Source organism: Pseudonaja textilis, chromosome 2 (assembly GCF_049901715.1).
Source record: "Pseudonaja textilis isolate UNSWEBS1 chromosome 2, rPseTex1.2, whole genome shotgun sequence".
NCBI classification, from domain to species: Eukaryota; Metazoa; Chordata; class Lepidosauria; order Squamata; family Elapidae; genus Pseudonaja; species Pseudonaja textilis.
In genome coordinates, this window is record NC_141991.1 from 13,578,513 (window position 1) to 13,600,119 (window position 21,607).

General features: G+C 44.7%; 1 protein-coding gene across 6 annotated transcripts in view; it reads right to left on the bottom strand.

Annotated features, from left to right (window-relative positions):
• The window catches only part of PBX2 (PBX homeobox 2), a 68,408-nt gene that overhangs the window by 11,824 nt on the left and 34,977 nt on the right, over nt 1-21,607 (bottom strand). For all 6 annotated transcript variants that reach the window (XR_015742520.1, XR_015742521.1, XM_087928535.1 and 3 more), the window contains 2 exons: nt 7,804-8,048; nt 3,143-3,333 (listed from right to left, as the gene is read on the bottom strand). Coding sequence is in view for 4 of the 6 variants with exons in the window: in XM_087928535.1 (XP_087784661.1) it covers nt 3,143-3,333; nt 7,804-8,048 (436 nt within the window). In the remaining 2 variants the exon portion in view is untranslated. The remainder of the gene's footprint in view (nt 1-3,142; nt 3,334-7,803; nt 8,049-21,607) is intronic.

The following is a 21,607-nucleotide window of genomic DNA, read 5'->3' on the forward strand; positions in this document are numbered from 1 at the left end:
CACAGGAGTGCTAAAATATGTGGAGATGCTCTTGAGAAATGCAGTTCTAACACTTTTCTTTCCAGGTAAGACTCCAGCGATTCTCCAAGCTTTCTTGAAAACATGCAGGCAGCCCCCAACTCTCCAAATGAGATGTCCAACAACATATGAGCCTCTGTGGCGCGGTGGTTAGAGAGCAATACTGCAAGCTACTTCTGCAGCCAGCTGCCTACAATTTGGCAGTTCAAATCCCACCAGGCTCAAGGTTGACTCAGCTGTCCACCCTTCTGAGGTGGATAAAACGAGAACCCAAATTGTTGGGGGCAATAGGCTGACCCTGTCCAAGTGCTATTGCTATATCGCCACTATCTCCAGATCCATCCTCTCTCCTCACTACCTTGTACAGCAACCATTCACAGTTTACGACGGGGATGAAAAACTTTGTGACCAATCCTTGGGGCATTTATGACCTTCGAGGATCCATTAAACAAAAAGGAAAGCTAAAGATCATAAAACAACTCTTGTGGTTTCACCCAGTGATCCATTTGTTTAACAACCAAGTTGCTGGTTCCAATCACAGATGCTAAAGGAGGAGTTCTGCAAAGTCACACATTCAAATGTTCGCTAGGTTTACAGAATGCAAATACTCGGTGGCTTTCCATTATTCTTGACGCAGTTTTAAATAGTAGGAAGTATGCACAGTTCTACAGGAAGTCATGATATATTTGTATTTCCCACAGTCGGGAATGTGTGTGTGTGTGTGTGTGTGTGTGTGTACATATGTACACACACACACACACACACACACACACACACATTTGTTTGCCAACATTTACATGTTTCCAAGATTTCTGAAGCTAGGTATTCCACAACATATGGGAGGTCGCCCAGATACAACCATCAGCAGAATAGAATAGGAGTTCTTGGGCAGAAGGGAACATCAAACTCCATTTATGAAACTTTTAATCGCCAAGCAAGATTGCCTGGAGACTAATCTCCTTCCTGGTCACACTTAAGTGTCTGAAAGGTGTTTTTTTCAAGAGCCAACTGGAGTTTCTGTTTTTCCTATGAATCCATTTCGCTTCTCATCCAAGGAGCTTCTTCACCTCTGACAGGATGGTGAGGAATGGAAGGATAATTATACTCCTTGCAGACAGAGCTGGTCATCGGCATTTTGTAGAGGCATTGAGGCCACCTGGAGGTTTATTTGTGTCCTTAGGGTCACCTGCGTAGTGGAAATGGATGAGTCGCCTTTTTGGAACCGCTGAAAGGACTGTGCTGTAGATTGGAGATACATGTTGTTGTATCCCCCTCTCTCTCTGTTGAGAGGGCTGTTCAATTTTGGCACAGATGGCCTCTTTGACTCCTTTCTTTCAAACCAGTGGTCCTCTCGGTCTATAATATAGACTTTGCTGCCTTCAAAATAAACCTCCAGGTGGCCTCAATGATTCGCTAAAAGAATGCAAATGACCAGCTGCCTCTGCAAGGACTATAAATCTTTCCATTCCCCACCATTCAGTCAGAGATGAAGAAACTTCTTGGATGAGAAGCAAAATGTCTTCAAAGAAAAAAAAAAAAAGTCCAGTTGCTTCTTGAAAAAAAAAAAAAAACCTTTGGGATAACTATGACCGGGATGACTGAGAATCTCCACAGACATTTAAACATTTAGTGTTTCTCCTTTTCTGATTTTTAATCAATTGCCACCGAATTGCAGGTTTTTTGCATTAGTATGGTAAGTCTTTCCTGTGTATAATTATACTAGCTCTATACCTGTGCTTCGCTACGAAACTATGTGATTCGGCTTAGTTTTGGGGGAGGAAAATAAGGGGGAAAAATTTGTGCCTCTGCCTACCAGCATCCATTGGCATTCACCTGGCTAGCGTCCAGTCAGTGTGTGAGAGAGTTGAGGGCTGTTTGGAAACTGAAACAATATTTGCTGTGTGAGCAAGAAGGAGACAGGGGTGGGATGCTACCGGTTCTGCCCGGTTCTATAGAGCTGGTAGCTCTGAAGAACAGCAGACGCAGAACCGGTTGTGTTTGCTGCTGTTTGGCCCACCCACCCGCCTGGGGCTCTTACCTGTCCATTTCTCCTTATTTCCAGGTTGAATCTCTCCTTGTTCAGTTTCCATCCGTTATTCCTTGTCTGGCTTTCGGGTGCTTTAGAAAATAGCTTGATCCCTTCCTCTCTGTGGCAGCCCCTCAAATATTGGAAGACTGCTATCGTGTCTCCCCTGGTCCTTCTCTTCACTAGACTAGCCAGACCCAGTTCGTGTATTTCATGTCATGTGACCAAACTAGGTATTTGGCAACCAGGTGCGATTTTTCATCAGTGTCTTGTGGTCATGTGCCTGCATTTTACAATAGTTTCGCTAAAAAAAACTTCCCAGCATTTACTTCTGGTTTTCGGCAAAGCCACACCACACAAGGCCAATCATTATTTGCTTAAGAACCTTGGTGCTTGCTTAACATCTACAGTGTCCACTTTATGACTGTGGTGTTTGGTTAATGACTGTCACAAAAACCAAGGTTTTTATGACCGTCATAACTTAGGACCATGGTGGGCAGGCTCCATTATGATTATAAGTTGAGGACTGCCTGTATCTTTTAGAAGTGACTGAAATTGAGGAAAACTGCATTAAACTCTTGAGGAGAGGGAAGACTTTGGTGATCCCACCATTTGTTTTGGCTGGCAAGGCCCACTCCAATTTTACAGCCTGTTTACATAAAATGGGGGTGGGGAAACTATGGCTCTTTTATGACTCGTGGACTTGAACTCCCAGAATTCCTGAGCCAGCATAGCTTAACTCAGGAATTCTGGGAGTTGAAGTCCACGAGTCATAAAAGGGCCATAGGAGTTGAAGTCTACAAGTCAAAAAACTCAGGAATTCTGGGAGTTGAAGTCCACGAATCATAAAAGGGCCGTAGGAGTTGAACTCCACAAGTAATAAGGCTCAGGAATTCTGGGAGTTGAAGTTTGCAAGGCATAAAAGAGCTATAGAAGTCTGTAAGTCATAAAACTCAGGAATTCTGGGAGTTGAAGTCCACGAGTTATAAAAGGGCCATAGGAATTGAAGTCCACAAGTCATAAGGCTCAGGAATTCTAGGAGTTGAAGTCCACAAGTCATAAAGGGGCCATATTTCACTTCTGAAATAAAATACCCACCTGGCATCCAGGAAGCGGGAACGCAGGATCATGACCGCTTCACACGTGCTCTGCTTCAGCTGCATCTGGATAGAGCTGAACTTCCGGTGGATGATGCTGACCATGCGCTCAATCTCCTTAGGCGACACCGGGCGTGTGCGGCTTTGCTCTCGAAGCAAATTCATCACGTGGGTTGTGAACTCATTGCAAGCCTTGGCGGGACGAGGAGTGGAAAGGAAGAGGTGCTGGGTGGGTGAGTCAAAACTTATGACGGCAAGGACGTGACACTTTCCCCATCCATAACAACCTGTCCTCCATCCCAGAGATTCACCATCTTTGGCCACCGAGTCTTAATTTGATCCTCCAACTAATCAACTTTAGTTGGAGGTTCCTCTCAACATATAGCCATTCGTTTAGTGACCGTTCAAAGTTACAATGGCATTAAAAAAAAGTGACTAACAACCATTATTCTCTCTTTTTGCAGTATCCCTAGATCAGGGGGTCTTCAAACTCGACAGCTTTAAGACTTGTGGACTTCAACTCCCAGAATTCCTCCTCCAATCACGTTAGCTCAGGAATTCTGGGAGTTGAAGTCCACAAGTCTTAAAGCTGTCGAGTTTGAAGACCCTTGCCCTAGTCATAGGATCAAAATTCAGATGCTTGGCAACTGGTTCGTATTTATGACGGTCACAGCATCCTGGGGTCCTACAATCCCCTTTTGCGAACTTCTGAGAAGCAACCTCAATGGGGAAGCCCGACTCACTCAACCACAGTGTTACTAACTTAACAGCTGCAATGATTCACTTAACAACGGTAACAAGAAAGGTTGTAAAAGGCAGACAAAACTCACTTTAACAACTGTTTCACTTAGCAACAGAAATTTGGGCTCAAGGACTACCTATAGTCCTATTATTTTCTTCCCTAGAAAAGGTAGGGTTTTCTATTTATTCATCCTGTTGCCCATTGTGGTCCTTCGAAAACACTAATTATGGCCACTAAAACTGACTGGCCAATCCTAACAGTGTTGCTTAAAATGTATTCAGCAATACTGTTCCATGAAGGAAGGGCATCTAATGCATAACTATACATCTATCTGTGCTGTTGTGTGGGTGGGTGTCAGCCTTTTTTAGATTTCATCTTTCATCTACATCAAGAGTCTTGGCAAGTGTAAGACTTGTGGACTTCCACTCCCAGAATCCCTGAGCTAACATGACTGGAGGAAGAATTCTGGGAGTGGAAGTCCACAAGTCTTAAAGCTGTCCAGTTTGAAGACCCCTGATCTATATCAATGTCTCCTCTATTCATCCTTTTGTATTTTTTTAAAAACAAGAATTCCAGGTACAGATGACAGATAATCAGAGTTGGAAGGGACCTTGTAGGTCATCTAGTCCAACCCGCAGCCTAAGCAGGAAACCCTATAAGCCATTTCTGACAAATGGCAGTCCAGTCCCTTCTTGAAAGCCTCAACTGATGACGCTCCCACAACTTCTGAGGGCAAAGCTGTTCCATTGGTTGATTGTTCTCACTGTCAGAAAGTTTCTCCTTATTTCCAGGTTGAATCTCTCCTTGTTCAGTTTCCATCCATTATTCCTTCTCTGGCCTTCGGGTGCTTTGGAAAACAGCTTGACCCCTTCCTCCCTGTGGCATCCCCTCAAATATTGGAAGACCGCTATCATGTCTCCCCTGGTCCTTCTCTTCACTAGACCAGCCATGCCCAGTTCCTGTAACCGTTCTTCGTATGCCTTAGTCTCCAGTCCCCTAATCATCCCCTGAATCTAGTAATTTTTTTAAAAAAAAAATGGTCAATGGTTTTGAGCTGGTGCACCATTTGCAGATCCTCCTAGACTCAATGATTCCTGCTCAACGAGCAGGTGGCAGTCATGGCATGAAAGTGGGGTGGGGATTTATCTGGTATGCTGATTCTGCCCTTTTCTGGGCCAGGAGGCCTTGGGCTCATGGTCACTTCCTGTTTGGGCTACTCCAATAAACTCTACATGGGGCTGCCCTTTAAGATTCCACCCTTCCGACCTTCCGCAAGACCTCAAAAGACCTGACTCTGTCCGTTGGCTTGGAGCTCCAGTGCGGGGCGAGTCCTGTCACACTGGAGATGGCAGACAGATTGAGAACACAACCCATCCTCCTCCCTCCTCATCCTACCACACCTTCGCTCATCTTTTATTAGGGTTGATAAATTAGTACTAGTATTTGATTTAATTACATGCATGATGTTTTGTATAGATTTCTCCTTTTTAGCGTTGTGAGCAGCCCGGAAATACCCTGTGGTAAGATAGGTGAATGACCAATTTAATAAAGAACAGCTGGAAGCTACAGCCAGTACCAGAATGTGACCATGGCAAGCACAGTGATGGGCGTCCTTTGGGTTTCTCCATGGAACACCTCTTGTTGCATGGAGTTATACTAGCTCTCAGTTTCCTCCCAGGTGCAATTCAAGGTGCTGGTTATTACCTTTAAAGCCCTGTAGGGCACAGGGCAGAGGTGGAATTCAGTGGCTTCTGACCAGTTCTGGAGAACCGGTAGCGGAAATTTGGAGTAGTTCAGAGAACCGGCAAATACCACCCCTGTCTGGTCCCGCCCCCATCTATTCTCCGCCTCCCGCGTCCCAGCTGATCGGCTGGGTCTTTTTTGGTTGCCCTGCACAGGAGAATGGAGCTGGAAAGCAGGTTAGTGGGGGGGGGAGGGAATGGGGATTTTACACGCCCACTAAGCCACACCCACCACACCATGCCCACTAAGCCACGCCCACAGAACCAGTAGAAAAAAAAACTTGAATCCTGGCACCACTGGGTCAGGTTATTTGCACGACTGCCTTTTCTTAAGGCAGGAGGGGGTGTGGTTTGGTGTGCTGCTTGCATCCCGTGAATGGGGCTTTCCTTTTCTTAAGGCCAGTCTGACCAGGTCAGATAGGGTGGGCCCGCTCCTAGTTCCTTCCTTTAAACCCGAGGCCCCCAACCCCCGGTCCATGGACCCGCAACCAGGCCACGGCCAGTGGTGGGATTCAATTTTTTTTTTTATTACCAGTTCTGTGGGCGTGGCTTGGTGGGCATGGCAGGGGAAGAATACTCTGCAAAATCCCCATTCCCTCCCCACCCCACTAACCTGCTTTCCAGCTCCCTTCTCCTGTGCACGGCAACCAAAGGAGACCCAGCCGTTCAGCTGGGACTCAATGGGAGGCAGAGAATAGATAGGGGCAGGGGTAATCAGAGGTTTATTGGCCGGTTCTCCAAACTACTCAAAGTTTCCGCTACCGGTCCTCCAGAACTGGTCAGAACCTGCTGAATACCACTTCTGGCCACGGCCTGCCAGAAACCGGCCTGCGCAAACAAGCAAAGCCCCATCCATGGGATGCAGGCAGCGCATGAAACCACACCTGCCCCAATCCACGGAAAAACCTCTCTTCCCAGAACGGGTCCCTGGTGCCCTAAAGGTTGGGGGCCTCTGATTTAAACATTGCCCTATGGAAGTCCGTTCTCCCTGAAGTCCAGCAGGCCTTCCTCCCTTCTCCTGGCCTTCTGAAAGGATCTTAAGACCTCACTTTTACCTCAGTCCCAGAGACAGGATGAGGTGAACGAGAGGTTTGAACGATGAACTAGCATGTGGAAGATCAACTTTGGTGCCAGCTTTTAATATTCATTATTTGATGTTGTAAGTAATATTTAGTTATAGGTTTATAAATGAAACACTTAATACATTTAATGTTTTAATAGGTATATGTACGGTTATGCATTATGTTGTTTTATTATTGATGTTGTTTTAATCCTTGATTGGAAGCTACCCAGAGTCTGATACGGGTAGCCATATAAACGGTTTAAATAAATAAAATAAAATAATAAAATAAAATATGTAGCATTTGATTTGACTATGTGCCATCAAGCTAGTGGTGACTTATAAAAGCCACGGGAATAAATTTTCTCCAGAATGATCAGATTGGACTCCAACCCTATTCTTTGTATGGATTCTTAATCCCAACATCATCATTGTAATCAAGTTCATCATTGTTGTAATCAAGTCCTTCCTTCCTTCCTTCCTTCCTTCCTTCCTTCCTTCCTTCCTTCCTTCCTTCCTTCCTTCACAGATAATCAGAGTTGGAAGGGACCTTGTAGGTCATCTAATCCAACCCCCCGGCCCAAGCGGGAGACCCTACACCTTTTCTGACAAATAGCAGTCCAATCTCTCCTTGAAAGTCTCAAGTGATGGCGCTCCCACAATTTCTGAAGGCAAAGCTGTTCCATTGGTTGATTGTTCTCACTGTCAGAAAGTTTCTCCTTATTTCCAGGCTGACTCTCTCCTTGTTCAGTTTCCATCCATTATTCCTTGTCTGACCTTTGGGTGCTTTAGAAAATAGCTTGACCCCTTCCTCTCTGTGGCAGACCCTCAAATATTGGAAGACTGCTATCATGTCTCCCCTGGTCCGTCCTTCCTTCCTTCCTTCCCTCCCTTTCCCAGCAAATCTATGCTCCCTATGTCCCCAAAATGTCTTCATATAAATATATGGGGAAATGCAGGATCGAAAAGGTTTACTGCCGCAAGTGTGTGCAAGCCAAAGAATTTGGCAGCCACCGCTTTAGAGAGCAAAAATCAAGGACAAATCCCTTTAAATATATATGCACGCACGCACAAATACACAAACACACAAGGTGCCTGCTCTCTGGTCTTCTTCTTACCTGCTCGTACTTCTCCAGCTCCGAGTGGTAGATCTGGCGGATTTGCGAAAGCTTGTTGCGGTAATCCGAATGCTCTATTGAGTTGTCAGGGGATACCCCTCCTGCCGCCGCTGCCGCTGCTGCCGCCGCTGCAGAACCACCCCCTTTTTCAGGTCCGGCCACCCCTTCGGCCAGGAGCATGTTATCCAGGCGCATCAGCTGTGGGTCGACCGGCTCTTCCTCTTGCGAACTCCGGATGCTCAGCCCTGCAGGCATCATCATCATCAGGAAAGGAAGGGGTTAAATTGACCCGTTTGAGCAAGCCTAGACTTGTGTGCAAGCATTGGGGTGGGTGGGTGGGGGTGCAAGCATGTACACCCAACTCTCCCACCCACCCCCATGTACACTATTTTTCACTTGGCTCCCCCCACTCCCTCCCCCTCCGGGTGTCTCGACGTCGCTTGGCAAGAGGCTGGGTTGCAGGGAGGTCGTTGCTATGGTAGCGGAAGGCCCAGAAAAGGGGTAGCAGTTTTTTGGCAGGAGTCATCCTGCAGAGTTGTGTGTGTGTGTCTGTCTGTTGGCCAGAAGGAGAGCAGGACAGACAGCCGGGGGGGAGAGCACAAGCTAAGACCCCCACAGAAACAAGAATGAGGATCAGTCAGTTTGGCTCTCTAACCCCCCTCCCCCCCCAAAAAAGTATGGAGGAGAAATTTTGCCCTCCCTCCTCCATGTTCCCAATCCAGGGCTGGTCTTTGTGCTTTTCACAGCCAGCAGCCCAGGGGCCTCTCTGCACCCCACTCCAGCCTCTCCCCAAAGGTGGCACGCAGCCAGAAGAGAAGAAATAACTCACAAACCTGCCTGGCTTCATTCATTTTAACAAGCTTTCTCCTCCGCACCCCCCCCCCCCACGCCCCATGCTCTCTCCCACTACGTAAGGGAATCGCCGGGCGAGGCTGCGGGTGCAACTCCATCTGTTGCTCATGCCTCCCCGTTAGGAAATGCACTGGGTGTGGAAGTTGCCCAAGCCAAGCTGGGGCAGCCCCACAACTGGCAGGGCAACTTACTGGAAGTAAAAAGTATGTGTGGATGTGTGTGGAGAAGGGGTGTGTGTGGAGTTGAGACACAGAAATGGGATAAATGCATTAGATTTGTAACCAAGCAAGGTTGCACCAGCAGGGAGCGGGCCGTGGGAGCAAATCTGTGCAACTCGCTTGACCAGTTCTGGAAAAGCTTCCTCGCTGGTGTTAAATACGAAGAGGCTGGAGGCCCAAACAATGGTGGACTTTCCTCCACTTTTGCTCACCTTGTGGGAGAAGAAAGGCTGGTCTGTGGTGCCAAAAAATTAAAAATGAAATGAAAATCAGGAGCCCCGGAGCACCTTTTCTGATAAATGCAACTTGCAAAAGCAAGCTGCTTTTTAATAAAATCAAAAAACCTCCCAGGCTCTTAATTTCGAGCTCTACCTAAAAGTCACTTGCAATGGACGGAAGCTGTGGGGGGGAAAAAGTCCTTTCCCATTAAGGCAATAGATATGCTGGTGCTTCAAGCCAGAAATTCAACCGGTGCAGATTTTGTTTTTACGTCAGGTAAAAACAAAAGTCCTCAGGACTGACTCCCAAGGGACAAAGTATTTTTTATGAAATTTATTTGCCGCTCATCTTGCAACCTTTATTTATTTTTTTCATTTATATCCTGCCTTTATTACGATGTTTTATAAATAACTTGAGCTAGCAAACGTACTGAATGCCCTTTCTTGTTTTTCCAACACAACAACCCTGTGAGGTGGGTAGGGCTCAAAGTCACCCAGCTGGCTTTCTTGCCTAAGGGGGGGGATTAGAACTCACAGCCTCCTAGGTTTTAGGCCAGAATTTTACACCAAACTGGCTCTCCAAGGGATTGTTCTCATTATTTGTAGTACTATGAATTAAAATCGTATGGATTAATTTATTTTCACGAAATAAATGTTTGCGGGGTATGTGTCAGTGAACAATCTGAAACTTTATGGGGGAGGAGTTAACGATCTGAAGAGTTTGAGGATACCTGCACTACACACTAATTAGCAGGGCTCACAATTTCCACTGAAATTATAAAAAAATGGGAGGTGATTGAAACTTTCCTCAGTTCTGGGGAAAATTATTACAAGTCCTTCTTCTGAACGTTTGGGGGCCAACAACGTGCTCCATTAATTCATGGAGGGTGGTATATGAACGAATATATGAGCTGGAAGGGACCTTGGAGGTCTTCTAGTCCAACCCCGTTCCAGCAGGAGAACCTATACTATTTCAGATGTGACTGTCTAGACCAGGGATGGCGAGCCTTTTTGTGGTGTGCCGAAAGCGCGCGCGCGTGATAACGCATGCGCACATATGTGGCACCCACAATGCAATGCGCCCCGCCCCCTGCGCATGCGTACATAACACCCCTGTCCCGAAGCTCAAGGGAAGCCTCCGCAGGCTTGGGAGGGTGAAAACGGCCTCAAACGCGCCGAAAATCAGCTGTGAGCTGCGCGCATGCACAGTACCGGTAAGTTTGGTTGAGGCTCATGTGCCCGCACAAATGGCTCTGTGTGCCGCCTGTCCTAGGTTCGCCATCACAGGTCTAGACTCTTCTTAAAAATTCAATGATGGAGCATCTACAATTTTTGAAGGCAAAGCTGTTCCACTGGTTAATTGTCCTCACTGTTAAGAAGTTTCTCCTTAATTCCAGGTTGCTTCTCTCCTTGGTTAGTTTCCAACCTTTGTTTCTTGTCCTGCCCCCTCTGGTGTCTTGGAGGATAATTAGGAGAATAATAATAAGCTGGAGACAATTTAAAACTCTCTCTGTCAAATCGGAAATCATAATCTTGAATATGAACCCCCTACTATTAATCTCAGCCAGAAGGAAAATGAGATTCCTCAAGATGTGATAAATAACAGTTATGCTTTGACCTCTTATCGCTTCGTTGCACTGTTTTCAAATGATCTTAGAGGAAAACAGGATGAGATCAGAATGTCTTGCACGATAGATCTGAAATTGTATGTATTGTTGAGGGGGGGGGGCAAAATTAATAAAAAGACTGTGGCCATGTAATTTATAGGTGGTCCTCGACTTATGAGCACAGCAGGAACCAGAATTTATGTTGTTAAGCAAGGTTGTTGTTAAGTGAGCCGTGCCCAATTTTAAAACCTTTTTTGACACAAATGTTACGAAAATCAATGTAGTTATTAAGTCAGGAGTGTCAAACTCAATTTCATTGAGGGCCATTATCAGAGTTTTGTTTGACCTCGGGGGCTGGCCAGTTTGATGTCACTCGTGTCGGGGATGTCTCTGAAGGCCCGAATGCTCTGAGAGAAAAAACGGGCCTGAGCTCCATTTCCAGCCGCGATGCCCTCCACCAGCGAAAAGAGCTCGGGTGGGCCACGTGTGCCCCCCAGGCCCCATTTTCGGCTGCGACGGCCTCCTGCAGCCCACAGCCAAAAACAGCTCTGTTTTCTCTGGCAGAGGCACTGCAGGCCGGTTCTTTGTTCTTTCTAAATCTAAACACCTGTGGGCTGGATCCAGCCCCCAGGCCTTGAGTTTGATATCCCTGAGTTAAGTGAATCGTGCAGTCATTAAGCGAACCCAGCTTCCCTCTACTAACTTTGCTTGTTGGAAGTTGACTGGGCAGGTCTAAATGGCCCTCACATAACTCCAGGGCACGGCAATCATTGCATATACATGCTGGTTGCTCAAATTTTCATCCAGGACTGTGGGGATGCTGTAAGTGTGAGGACCAGTTGAACTCCTCACTTCGAATCACTTTTTTTCAATGTTATATCTTTGACCGGTCACTAAAGTTTATAGTTGTAAATGGAGGACTATCTATAGTTTGTTTAACGTATAGCATCTTCTAGGATTCGGGTTCAATTGCCAAAGAATTTCATTGTGACCTACCTTTATTTTTTTTTTTTTTGGAGGTACAGAAAAAGAACATAAACACAATAGGCATTCAACGCTATTTTATCAAAGAAGATTTTGTAGGATGTATTTTTTTGGAAGGGTTTTTTTTAGCCTGGAAACCAGGGGCAAGACTATTTCTGATTTTTCTGCTTCGGGATTAACTTCTAATTAATGTTTAAATTAAACTCTCTAGAAATAAAAAGTACAACACTGAGAAAGTGACAGCAATTTCGGATCTACTGTAGGTTTTTCTTCCTTGACACTAAATTGTTTTATAAATTGTTTTATAATTTAGTGTGTCTGTATGTTCAAGCAACTAAATAGAATAAAAATCCCAACGTATCATTTGGTATGCACCTGGAATTTCCCAAAGCAACTCTTTTCATTGTTAAAAATGAAAATTGGAAATGAATTATAATATTTTGCATTTATGAATTAAGACATTTCGCATTTTTTACCTTATGCATTGCAATAAAGGTACTGTTAGCTCAGTTATTAAAAACATATTTTTTAGCTGCTCTTGCATGTGCCAAATACAAATTTAAATTAGTTCCAGTAGTGTTTTACTGCAATGGGTTTTATTAGAAGTCAAGGAAACCTGTAACTCTCAGAATAAATCCACTTTTGGGACTATCTAAGACAGGGCAACCTGGCAACTTTAAGACTTGTGGATTTCAACTCCCAGAATTCCTCAGCCAGCAAAATCTCCCTAACTTTTTTTTGGGATGGAAAGCGATTAGTGATTTCAAAGTGATTTAAATTTGCATTAGACCTTAAAATCTGCAAACTAAGCTTGCAGTCTAGCATCTGGACCCATAATGTAACAATATTTGCCAGGAGTGAGTAAAAGAAATGATTAAAAACTGTGCAAATATTATCCAAGAAAGTAATGCGATTTAAATTTGGCAAGTTTTTATAAAAATGGGAAAAACATCAAGAGGCAAGCCAAACTTTTCAGTTATCTAAACAAGCCCAGTTTTGGTGCTACTGAGCATTCTGAATTCAATTGGATGGACACTTTAACTAGCAGATCCATAATCTTCTACCTGCATTCTGGCTGGGGAATTCTCGGATTTGAAGTCAACACACTTTCAGGTTGCTTAGTTTTCAAGAGAAACCACTGCATTAAATGATAAGAAAAGAACAGGAAACATGTCTCCAAACAGCACCCTCTACTGATCCAGATTGCACAATAAGTGTAATCAGTAATAAATGAACGATCAACCTACACATTTATAGTATCAACTTCCATATCAGCCATTTTTTTCCTTTCCTCTAGGGGGCAGTGCTCATCTCCGTTACAAAGCCAAAGAACCAGCGCTGTCCGAAGACGTCTCTGTGGTTATGTGACCGGCATGAGTAAATGCCGAAGGCGCACGGAAAGCTGTTACCTTCCCACCAAAGTGGTCCCTATTTTTCTGCTTGCATTTTTACATGCTTTCGAACTGCTAGATTGGCAGAAGCTGGGACAAGTAACGGGAGCTCACTCCGTTATGCGGCGCTAGGGATTTGAACTGCCGAACTTTCTGATTGACAAGCTCAGTGTCTTAGCCACTGAGGTCACTGCGTCCCCTAGTCCTCGTTTAACAGCTTCTCTATTCAGCAACTATTAAAATTTGCAACAGCACTGAAAAAGTAATGTTACAATCAGTCCTCCACATTTGTGACCGTTGCAGAGTCCCTCCAGTCATGTGACTGCCATTTGCATGCTTCAAACAACCAAAGTCAATGGAGAAGCCAGCATTAACAGCGCAAGATATAATCACTTGACGACCATGGGCAATTCGTTTAACAAGCACAGTGGAAGTGACATCATAAGATCATTGCAGTCATATGATATCTCATTTAATGACTGTGTCACTTAGCAATGGAATTGCTGGTCACTAAGCAAGGATTACCTATAACAGGCATTCATATCGGTTATCGTATCTTTCCTCCCTCTTGTTTTTTTAATTATCATTTCTTCAAATGTTATGTTCCCGTCTTGGAGATGGAAAGAAAGAGATGAAAAGTAGAGCCTTGCTTAAAGCTACGTCATGCACAGGTGGTCCTCACCCTACGACTGGTTGCTTAGCAACTGTTTCAAATTACCCTCTACTTGGGGTGTATTTATGTTGTGGATTCGAAGTTCCAACAGTTCCCCGCTGTAGGAGAGACTGGCCGAGCCAGTAGGGGTGGGGAGTCAAACAGGGACCTAGTCTAGAATCCCAGCATGGGCACAAAAGAGCAAAGTCCGATTCCCTCCCCTCCCTTGAACGCTGTTGAACATCATCTAGATCAGGGGTCGCCAACCTTTTGGACCTCAGGGACCACCAAACTCATAATTTTAAATCCCGCGGACCAGAGACCCTGGGAAAATCCCCCCAAAAGTCTGCAGGAAAATTCCCCACCCGGTTTTCCTTACAATCGATCATTCTTTATTTGGGATCGCAGGATACCATCTCCAGCTCCGTTCTTAGGGGGAGAGAGTTTTGGCTTCATGCAAGGAAAGCAGCAGAAGCAGCAGAAGTCTTTCTTTCTCTCCCCAAACTCCGCCAGAAATGAGTCTTTGTGAGATTTGTAACACCGGCGCAGCCTCTTAGAGCAGGATGCCTTGCAGGGTCCCAAAGACTCATTTCTGGCGGAGTTTGGGGAGAGAAAGAAATACTTTTGCTGCTTTCCTTGCCTGCAGCCAAAAGCAGAAGAAGAAAGAAGCTGAAAGAAGCTGCCCGGTGGCTAGGCCAGGCATGTGTGGCAAGTGTGGCAAGTTCCCTTCCTCCGCTCACTACCTCATGTTGTTCGCAATGTAAGCCTTGTGTTCCCGCGGGCCATGTTGGCAGCACAGCCTTGTGTTCCCGTGCAGCCTGGATTAATTGTTTGGAAGGTGCTTTGGGGATGACATTTCTCTGTGGACCATCGAAATTTTCTTGCGGACCACCAGGGGTCCCTGGCCCACCGGTTGGCGACCACTGATCTAGATTCACCCAGGTGTAAACGTTTAGGCTGAGAAGATTCCTGTATAGAGCCTTGAGCAATAAAAGAACTAACTGAACTGTTGGTGTGTGGGTCTGGTTGTTTGCACCTGACACACCCCCGTGGTCACATAACCGCACTTCAGACACTCAGCCAGGCTACATTTCTGGTGGTTTGTAGAATCCCGTGGTCACGTGACTGCACTTTGCAGCAGTTTTGCGGAAAGCCAGCATCTACTTCCAATATTCAGCAAAACTGGCCCACGATAAATCATAATGGTGATGGCTTAACAACTGCCACAGAAAAGGTTGTAGCATTGGTTCAGTCATGTGGGTGACCCGATTTACAAGCGTCATGATTTACAACCTTGATGAGCAGACTCCATTACGCCCGTACGTCGAGGACTACCGGCATCCTGGTCAGTGCCAAGATCTGAACTGTAAGCTTCCTTGTTGTGTTACACTGCAAGCCGTGGGCTTGTGTTACAGAGCTCTTACGCAGCCAACAAGCAAATAAAAAGTTGTTTAGAGGTTGTAATAGAGACTCCACCTTTGCACTAATCTTTTTACACACACACACACACACACACACTTATACCTAAAGGGGCAACTGCTTTTTCAGATTTAGCTCCACAGATGTTTCCACTTAAGATCTGTGCAGCCAAATGCAATTCATTCCATGGTACTTTGACTTTGTCAAGTTCAATCCATCTAGTATTTCTGATTTTCATTGCATTGCGCACCTGGGATTTATTAAAACCCAGTCGCACTGAATGCCTCTTGTGTCCTTTGATAAAAGCTTCCTAAACCCAACGTCAAACTGGAAGAAAAAACTCCCCACAGGTCCCCCTTTAGAAATTCTCAAAATGAAAGCACGGACGTTGTTGTGCCTTTTTATATATATACAGGAAAGGCAGTCAGCCTAGAAAAATGGGAATTGCTTCAAGTACTTAAAAGTCATCTGGGGAGACGCAGATTTGCAAACTGCCAGTAAACATGGCTTAATCCCAACAAATTTTAGAGGCTGACTCCACTGTTTTCTCATGAACTGTGCTTTTAGTTGTTTAATCAAATGTCATCCAAAGTTAGGTCCTGAGGAGCAAAAGAGGCAGAAATGTTTACAGTAATATTATTCTACAAATAGCTGGACAAAAGCTAGTGAAAAACATTATTCCTGTGGGGGTTTTTTTTGGTTTTTTTTTGCAGGAACACTAAACCAGAATTCCTTTTGGTAGATGGTTTATTGTTCGGAAGCAACTATGCTGGTTCACAACACCAGGACAATCACACTCCTTCTTAAGTGGGTAAGTCAAAAACCTTGCCTCTGAAATAATTACAGGTCATCCTCAACTTACGACTAAGCGACCCTTGGACACTGCGAGGACCCTGAAAAAGGGACTCGCTAGTGTCCCATGTGGCAGCATCGCAACTGCAGCATGATCAAAATCTGAGCATTTAGCAACCAGCGTGAATTTACGATGGTTTGCAGGGCCCCTTGATCGCCACGTGTAACTTCTTTCAACAAGCAACAAGTGAATGATTCACTGAGCAACTGCCTGGTTTTCACTTAGCCACTGCAGCAATTTGCTTAACAACCGGAGCAAAAAAAAAAAAAAAAGACTAGGCGTGACTCACTTAACAACTTTGCTTAACAATGGAAATTCCGGTTCCAATTGTGCTCTTAAGTTGAGGACTAGTGGCAAGCAATGTTTCCACCTTGGGAAATGCGTGCTTCGTTAATCTGCTCCTGTTTCCAATTATATATATAAGGCCTTGTACAAAAAAGAATGGGCCGCAGGGGTGGGATTCTACCGGTTCAGACTGGTTCTAAAGAACCGGTTGTTACAAATTGTGGCCCTGGCTGGCCCTGCCCTTCTCCGCCCTCCCTACCCAGTCAGCCCTTATCACGCATGCGCAACATCGCCCGCGTGCCCGACATCACTGACTGCATTCTGTGTGCTGCGCCCCCCCTCCCCCCAGTCGGGCTTCATTTTTTGCCTCAGGGAAGCTTCCTGGGAGCCAAAATGCCCTCCCAATGAGGCTTCCCTGAGGCCCAGGAGGCCCCAAAACAGAGCGGGTGGAGGGGGTAGTGCTAAAAAAAACCACGCCCACCCAGTCACATGGCCATGCCCTGCTCATGCTCACCTAGCCACGCCCACAGAACCGGTTGTTTAAAAAACTGAACCCCATTCCTGGCGTGCCGCATCGTACACATTTGCAGATCTCGTGTAAGAGATGTTGTAAATCGTTTTATGCAAATCTAAGCGCACCTCTGCATCACAATCCTTATTTGGGGGCAAGAACGCTAGTAAGAACTGTTTTGCTGCCTGAGATCAAAATTCATTTGCCGGCTCAACCCTTCAGAGGGCAAAAGAATAGATATTTCTGATCACAGGATGTCACGTTTCTTACTTGGAGTGGTTTTAAAATTATGCTTATTAGCCTTTTAGAAATCGTTTTGCAAAAACATCTATTCCGCCAACAGGAGGGGGGCATTTGAAATAAAACAAAATGGGAAGGGTTGCGCCGGCAAATGAATTTTGATCTCAGGCAGCAAAACAGTTCTTACTAGCCTGTTTCACAACTTAAAATTATGGACGCGGTATTCCTGCCAGGGAAATGAGTGATTTAAGAATGTTATTATAATAGATACGCATTACACAGGCATGCCGTGACTTTCCAGTTTCCATCTCCAACTCAAGGGATCAGATAATAAGCGATAATGATAAATTTCTCGCTGTGTGACCGCATTCTGATCTAAATCAAAATGAATATTGTTGTGGGGGGGGTGTCCCAATTTTGTGCAGTGTTTTAGGAGTTTTATTCAAGAAAAGAGAATGGGGAAGAAAAGAGAGGGAGAGAGGGAGGGAGGGAGTGGGTAAGAGAGAGAAAGAGAGAGAGAGAGAGAGAATTTTTTTTTAATAAACCGAGTATTTATTTGAATAAATAAAACTAATGTACATATGAAGTGGCCAACTGGGTACTCCCATAGAAGTCCTAAAAACACACGAAAAAATTTGACAGACCGCATTTTTGTCAATTTTCCCCCCTAAAACTATTCCTATTATAACAAGAAGATGGTGTTTGATTTCATTGTACGAGGTGCAATAACAATAAAGTAAAGTAAACTAAACAATGGTGCATTTCAAAAGGAAAAAAATGTGCATTTTTTTAAAAAAAAAACAGTGTCAAGATAGCACCAGAGTTTAACTTCACCTAAAGTTCATCCATGCATTTTAAATGCACGGCATCCTCCATTGTTTTTCATTGGTCATAGTTTTTAGAATTCTAGTCTTCATGTGTTCAGGGGTTAGTGAAAGTTTACTATGGGTTGACATCAAAATCTAGCACCAAAGTGTATCCTGAGCTTCCCTGCCAATGAAAAAGGAGTGGGGTATTAAGAGAAGTTTTCATAATAATGGAAAAAATCTTGGCCAGTGTTTAGAAAATCTGCACATTGATAAAATTTCCATCTGTCCGTTGAAAAGAACTCAATGCTTGGATTCACACATACATTGCACCAGTTGGGAAGAACTCGATGCGTATGAAAGCCAGCACTAGCTAAAGAACTGGCAGCTGCGACTCCATATTGTTGGGAATAGACAACGACGTATCTAGACAAATGCACAGATGCAATTTGTTTGATTTTTTTTTGGATTTATGTGCTGCGGTTTGTAAACCACCATGACTTATAACTGTAGAGAGAATATCTTGAATAAAGCCAACTCTGGTTGGTTCAACAGCCTGTTCAATGAAAGCCAAAAAAAAAAAAAAGAGAGTTTTTGTTTAACAGGCTTAGTGGGTTGAGTCACTCAGCCACTTGTGCTGAATTCTAAAGACAGATTAATTATGAGGTAAATCAAAAGCAACTTGAGCAACGACAATCCTCTTACTCCACCCTCCTGCTGAAGCTGTTTTTCAACTTTTTGTAAAGCACGAGTTGCTCGTCTCCTTGTCTATTTTAAACCAGGGTTTAAGGGGACACAGGGACGCTTGAGCCTGCAACATAAATGAAGGCCATCCACCTCGAATAAGAGAAAGTTGGAAAAATGGGTGACCGAGGACTGAAACACAATGCTTCAACTCCAGAGAAGAACATCTATCAAGTCCAGTGCCAAGTTGGGAGGAAGCCAAGCACATCCCAGAGGAGAAGGGGGGAGGGGAGGAAACACCACGGGAGTAAATTTTGTTTGCAATGCTGCTATTATTAAATACTGGACAACTCGTGACCTGTGAGGTCATTGTTTTGGAGATATTTCCTTACCAAATCTCTCGATATTGGCCTTCATCAATGGCAGAGCTTAATGTATACCGTGTTTCCCCGAAAATAAGACCGGGTCTTATGTTAATTGTTGCTTCAAAAGACGCATTAGGACTTATTTTGGGGACAATACAGTTCCAAATGCATCCGTCTGGCCAACAATCTTAACTGGGGCTTATTTTCAGGGTAGGGTTTATATTATGAGCGTCCTGAAAAATCATGCTAGGGCTTGTTTTCCAGTTGGGTCTTATTTTCAGGGAAACAGGATCTTAAAAATTCAGGGAAACATTCAGAAATGTGTCTGCCTTGAAAACAGCCTACAATAAACTATATAGCACAGGGATCTCCAACCTCTGGTCCATGGACCACTACCGGGCCATGAGCTAATTTCCACTGGGCCATGGGGGGGAGGATCGGCCGGTGCATGCACCTCCACACACGCACATGGTCCCAATCGTGGGAGCGTTATCACGGACGCTTGCGGCCCCTTTCACATGAGCATTGTTGTGAATGTCGTAGGCACTTGTGCATACACACGAGCTTGCCCCTCTCACAAAATCATCCCCTCTTGCCCCAGTCCAGGCCACCAATCCGAAAAAGTTGGGGAACTCTGGTACAGCACATCATATATTAAGAACTGGCCACAGGAAATATTTTGCAATATTTTGCATTATGTCATAACTTGCTTCATACCACTGGCCAAATTTCAATTCCACGAGAGTCACTGGTCCCATATTTTGGATATGCTCTGTAAGTTGGCCCACTTGAGGTATCATGGTTGAAAAACTTTAGTCCTATGATACACTGTTCTGCCGAGTTGAAGGTTACAGAACGAGAGTTTTAGTGCTATATAGCAGTGTTTTTTAACCTTGGCAACTTTAAGACTTATGGACTTCAATTTCCAGAAATCCCCAGCCAGTATGGCTGGCTGAGGAATTCAGAAAATTGAAGTCGACAAATTGCCAACTTGGAGACTCCTAGTATATAAATATCTCAGTGTCATAAAATACTAGAAATACAGTATAACATGACAATATACCCACTGCTGTTTTCTTTACTTTTATAAGGGTGTTCTGAAAACTCAAACTTGTTTAAGATACTTCTAATAAAAGAATATTAATATTTAAGATTCTGGAAGCTGCTCAAATGTTCATAATCTAAAGAATGTGGTACTTCTAGACGCAATACAGGTAGACCTCGACTTACAACAGCCCATTTAGTGACCATGGCACTGAAAAAAGCGACCTTCAACTGTTTTTGACACAACTGTTGCACATCCCCACAGTCACATAATCAAAATTCAGATGTTTAACAACCGACTCATATTTATGACAGTTGCAGTGCCCTGGGGTCTTATGGTGCCCCTTTGTAACCTTCTGGAAAGCAAAGTCCAAGTGGAAACCAGATTCGTTCCACAACTTGCTAACTTAACCACCTGCAGTGATTCACTTAACGACCATAACAAGAAGGATAGTAAAATGGGGGCCATACTCATTGAACAACTGTCTCACTGGGCAACAGAAATGTTGGCTGTTAAGTCGAGCGCTACCTGTAATAAAGCCACTTTTTCCAGAAATAAAAGTGGGAGGAGTCACTTCCATGAGGAAAAAGATTCTTCCACGAGTCTTCAGGTTTTTAAAAGATCTTGTAGAAATAAATACTGAAATTTCAAACTGCCAAGACTAGCACGTCTTAGAGCTGTAACAGGTAACAGAGAGAAATTAAAGAAAGCAACAGCAGGCTTTGCTGCATGCCAAGCCAAGATCTTTGGTCTACCAAGCCAGGTTCCTCCACCTCAAAGAATTAGAACTTGAGAATAGACAAAGGTACAGTTAGACCTCAACTTACAACTGTTCGTTCGGTGACTGTTCAAAGTTACGACCGCACTAAAAAAAAGTGACTTGGGACTGCTCCTCATACTGACTGCTTTCTTTAGAAGTACACGCACCTGCTCATAAAATGTTTCAAAACATAGACGGGCTTTAGGGCATAGTAAATATTCTAGAGCGGTGTTTTTCAATCTTGGCAAATGGAAGATGTTGGACTTCAACTCCCAGAATTCCTCATCCAGCATGGCGGTACCTGAGCAATTCTAAGAGTTAAAGTCCACGCATATTCAAATGCCATGGTTGAGAAACATTGTTCTAAATCAGGGGTTGCCAACCTTTCGGACCTCAGGAACCACCAAACTCATAATTTTAAATCCCACGGACCAGGGATATCCTGGGAAAATCCCCCCAAAAGTCTGCAGGAAATTCCCCACCCTGTTTTCCTACCAATTGATAATTCTTTTTTGGGGATCGCAGGATACCGTCTCCAGCTCCATTCTCAGGGGGTGAGAGAAAGAGAGAGACTTTTGGCTTCATGCAAGGAAAGCAGCAGAAGCAGCAGAAGTCTTTCTTTCTCTCCCCCAAACTCTGCCAGAAATGAGTCTTTTGAGACTTGTCACGCCAGCGCAGCCTCTTAGAGCAGGATGCCTTGCAGGGTCCCAAAGACTCATTTCTGGCGGAGTTTGGGGAGAGAAAGAAATACTTTTGCTGCTTTCCTTGCCTGCAGCCAAAAGCAGAAGAAGAAAGAAGCGGAAAGAAGCAGCCCGGTGGCTAGGCCAGGCATGTGTGGCAAGTGTGGCAAGTTCCCTTCCTCCGCTCACTACCTCATGTTGTTCGCAATGCAAGCCTTGTGTTCCCGCGGGCCA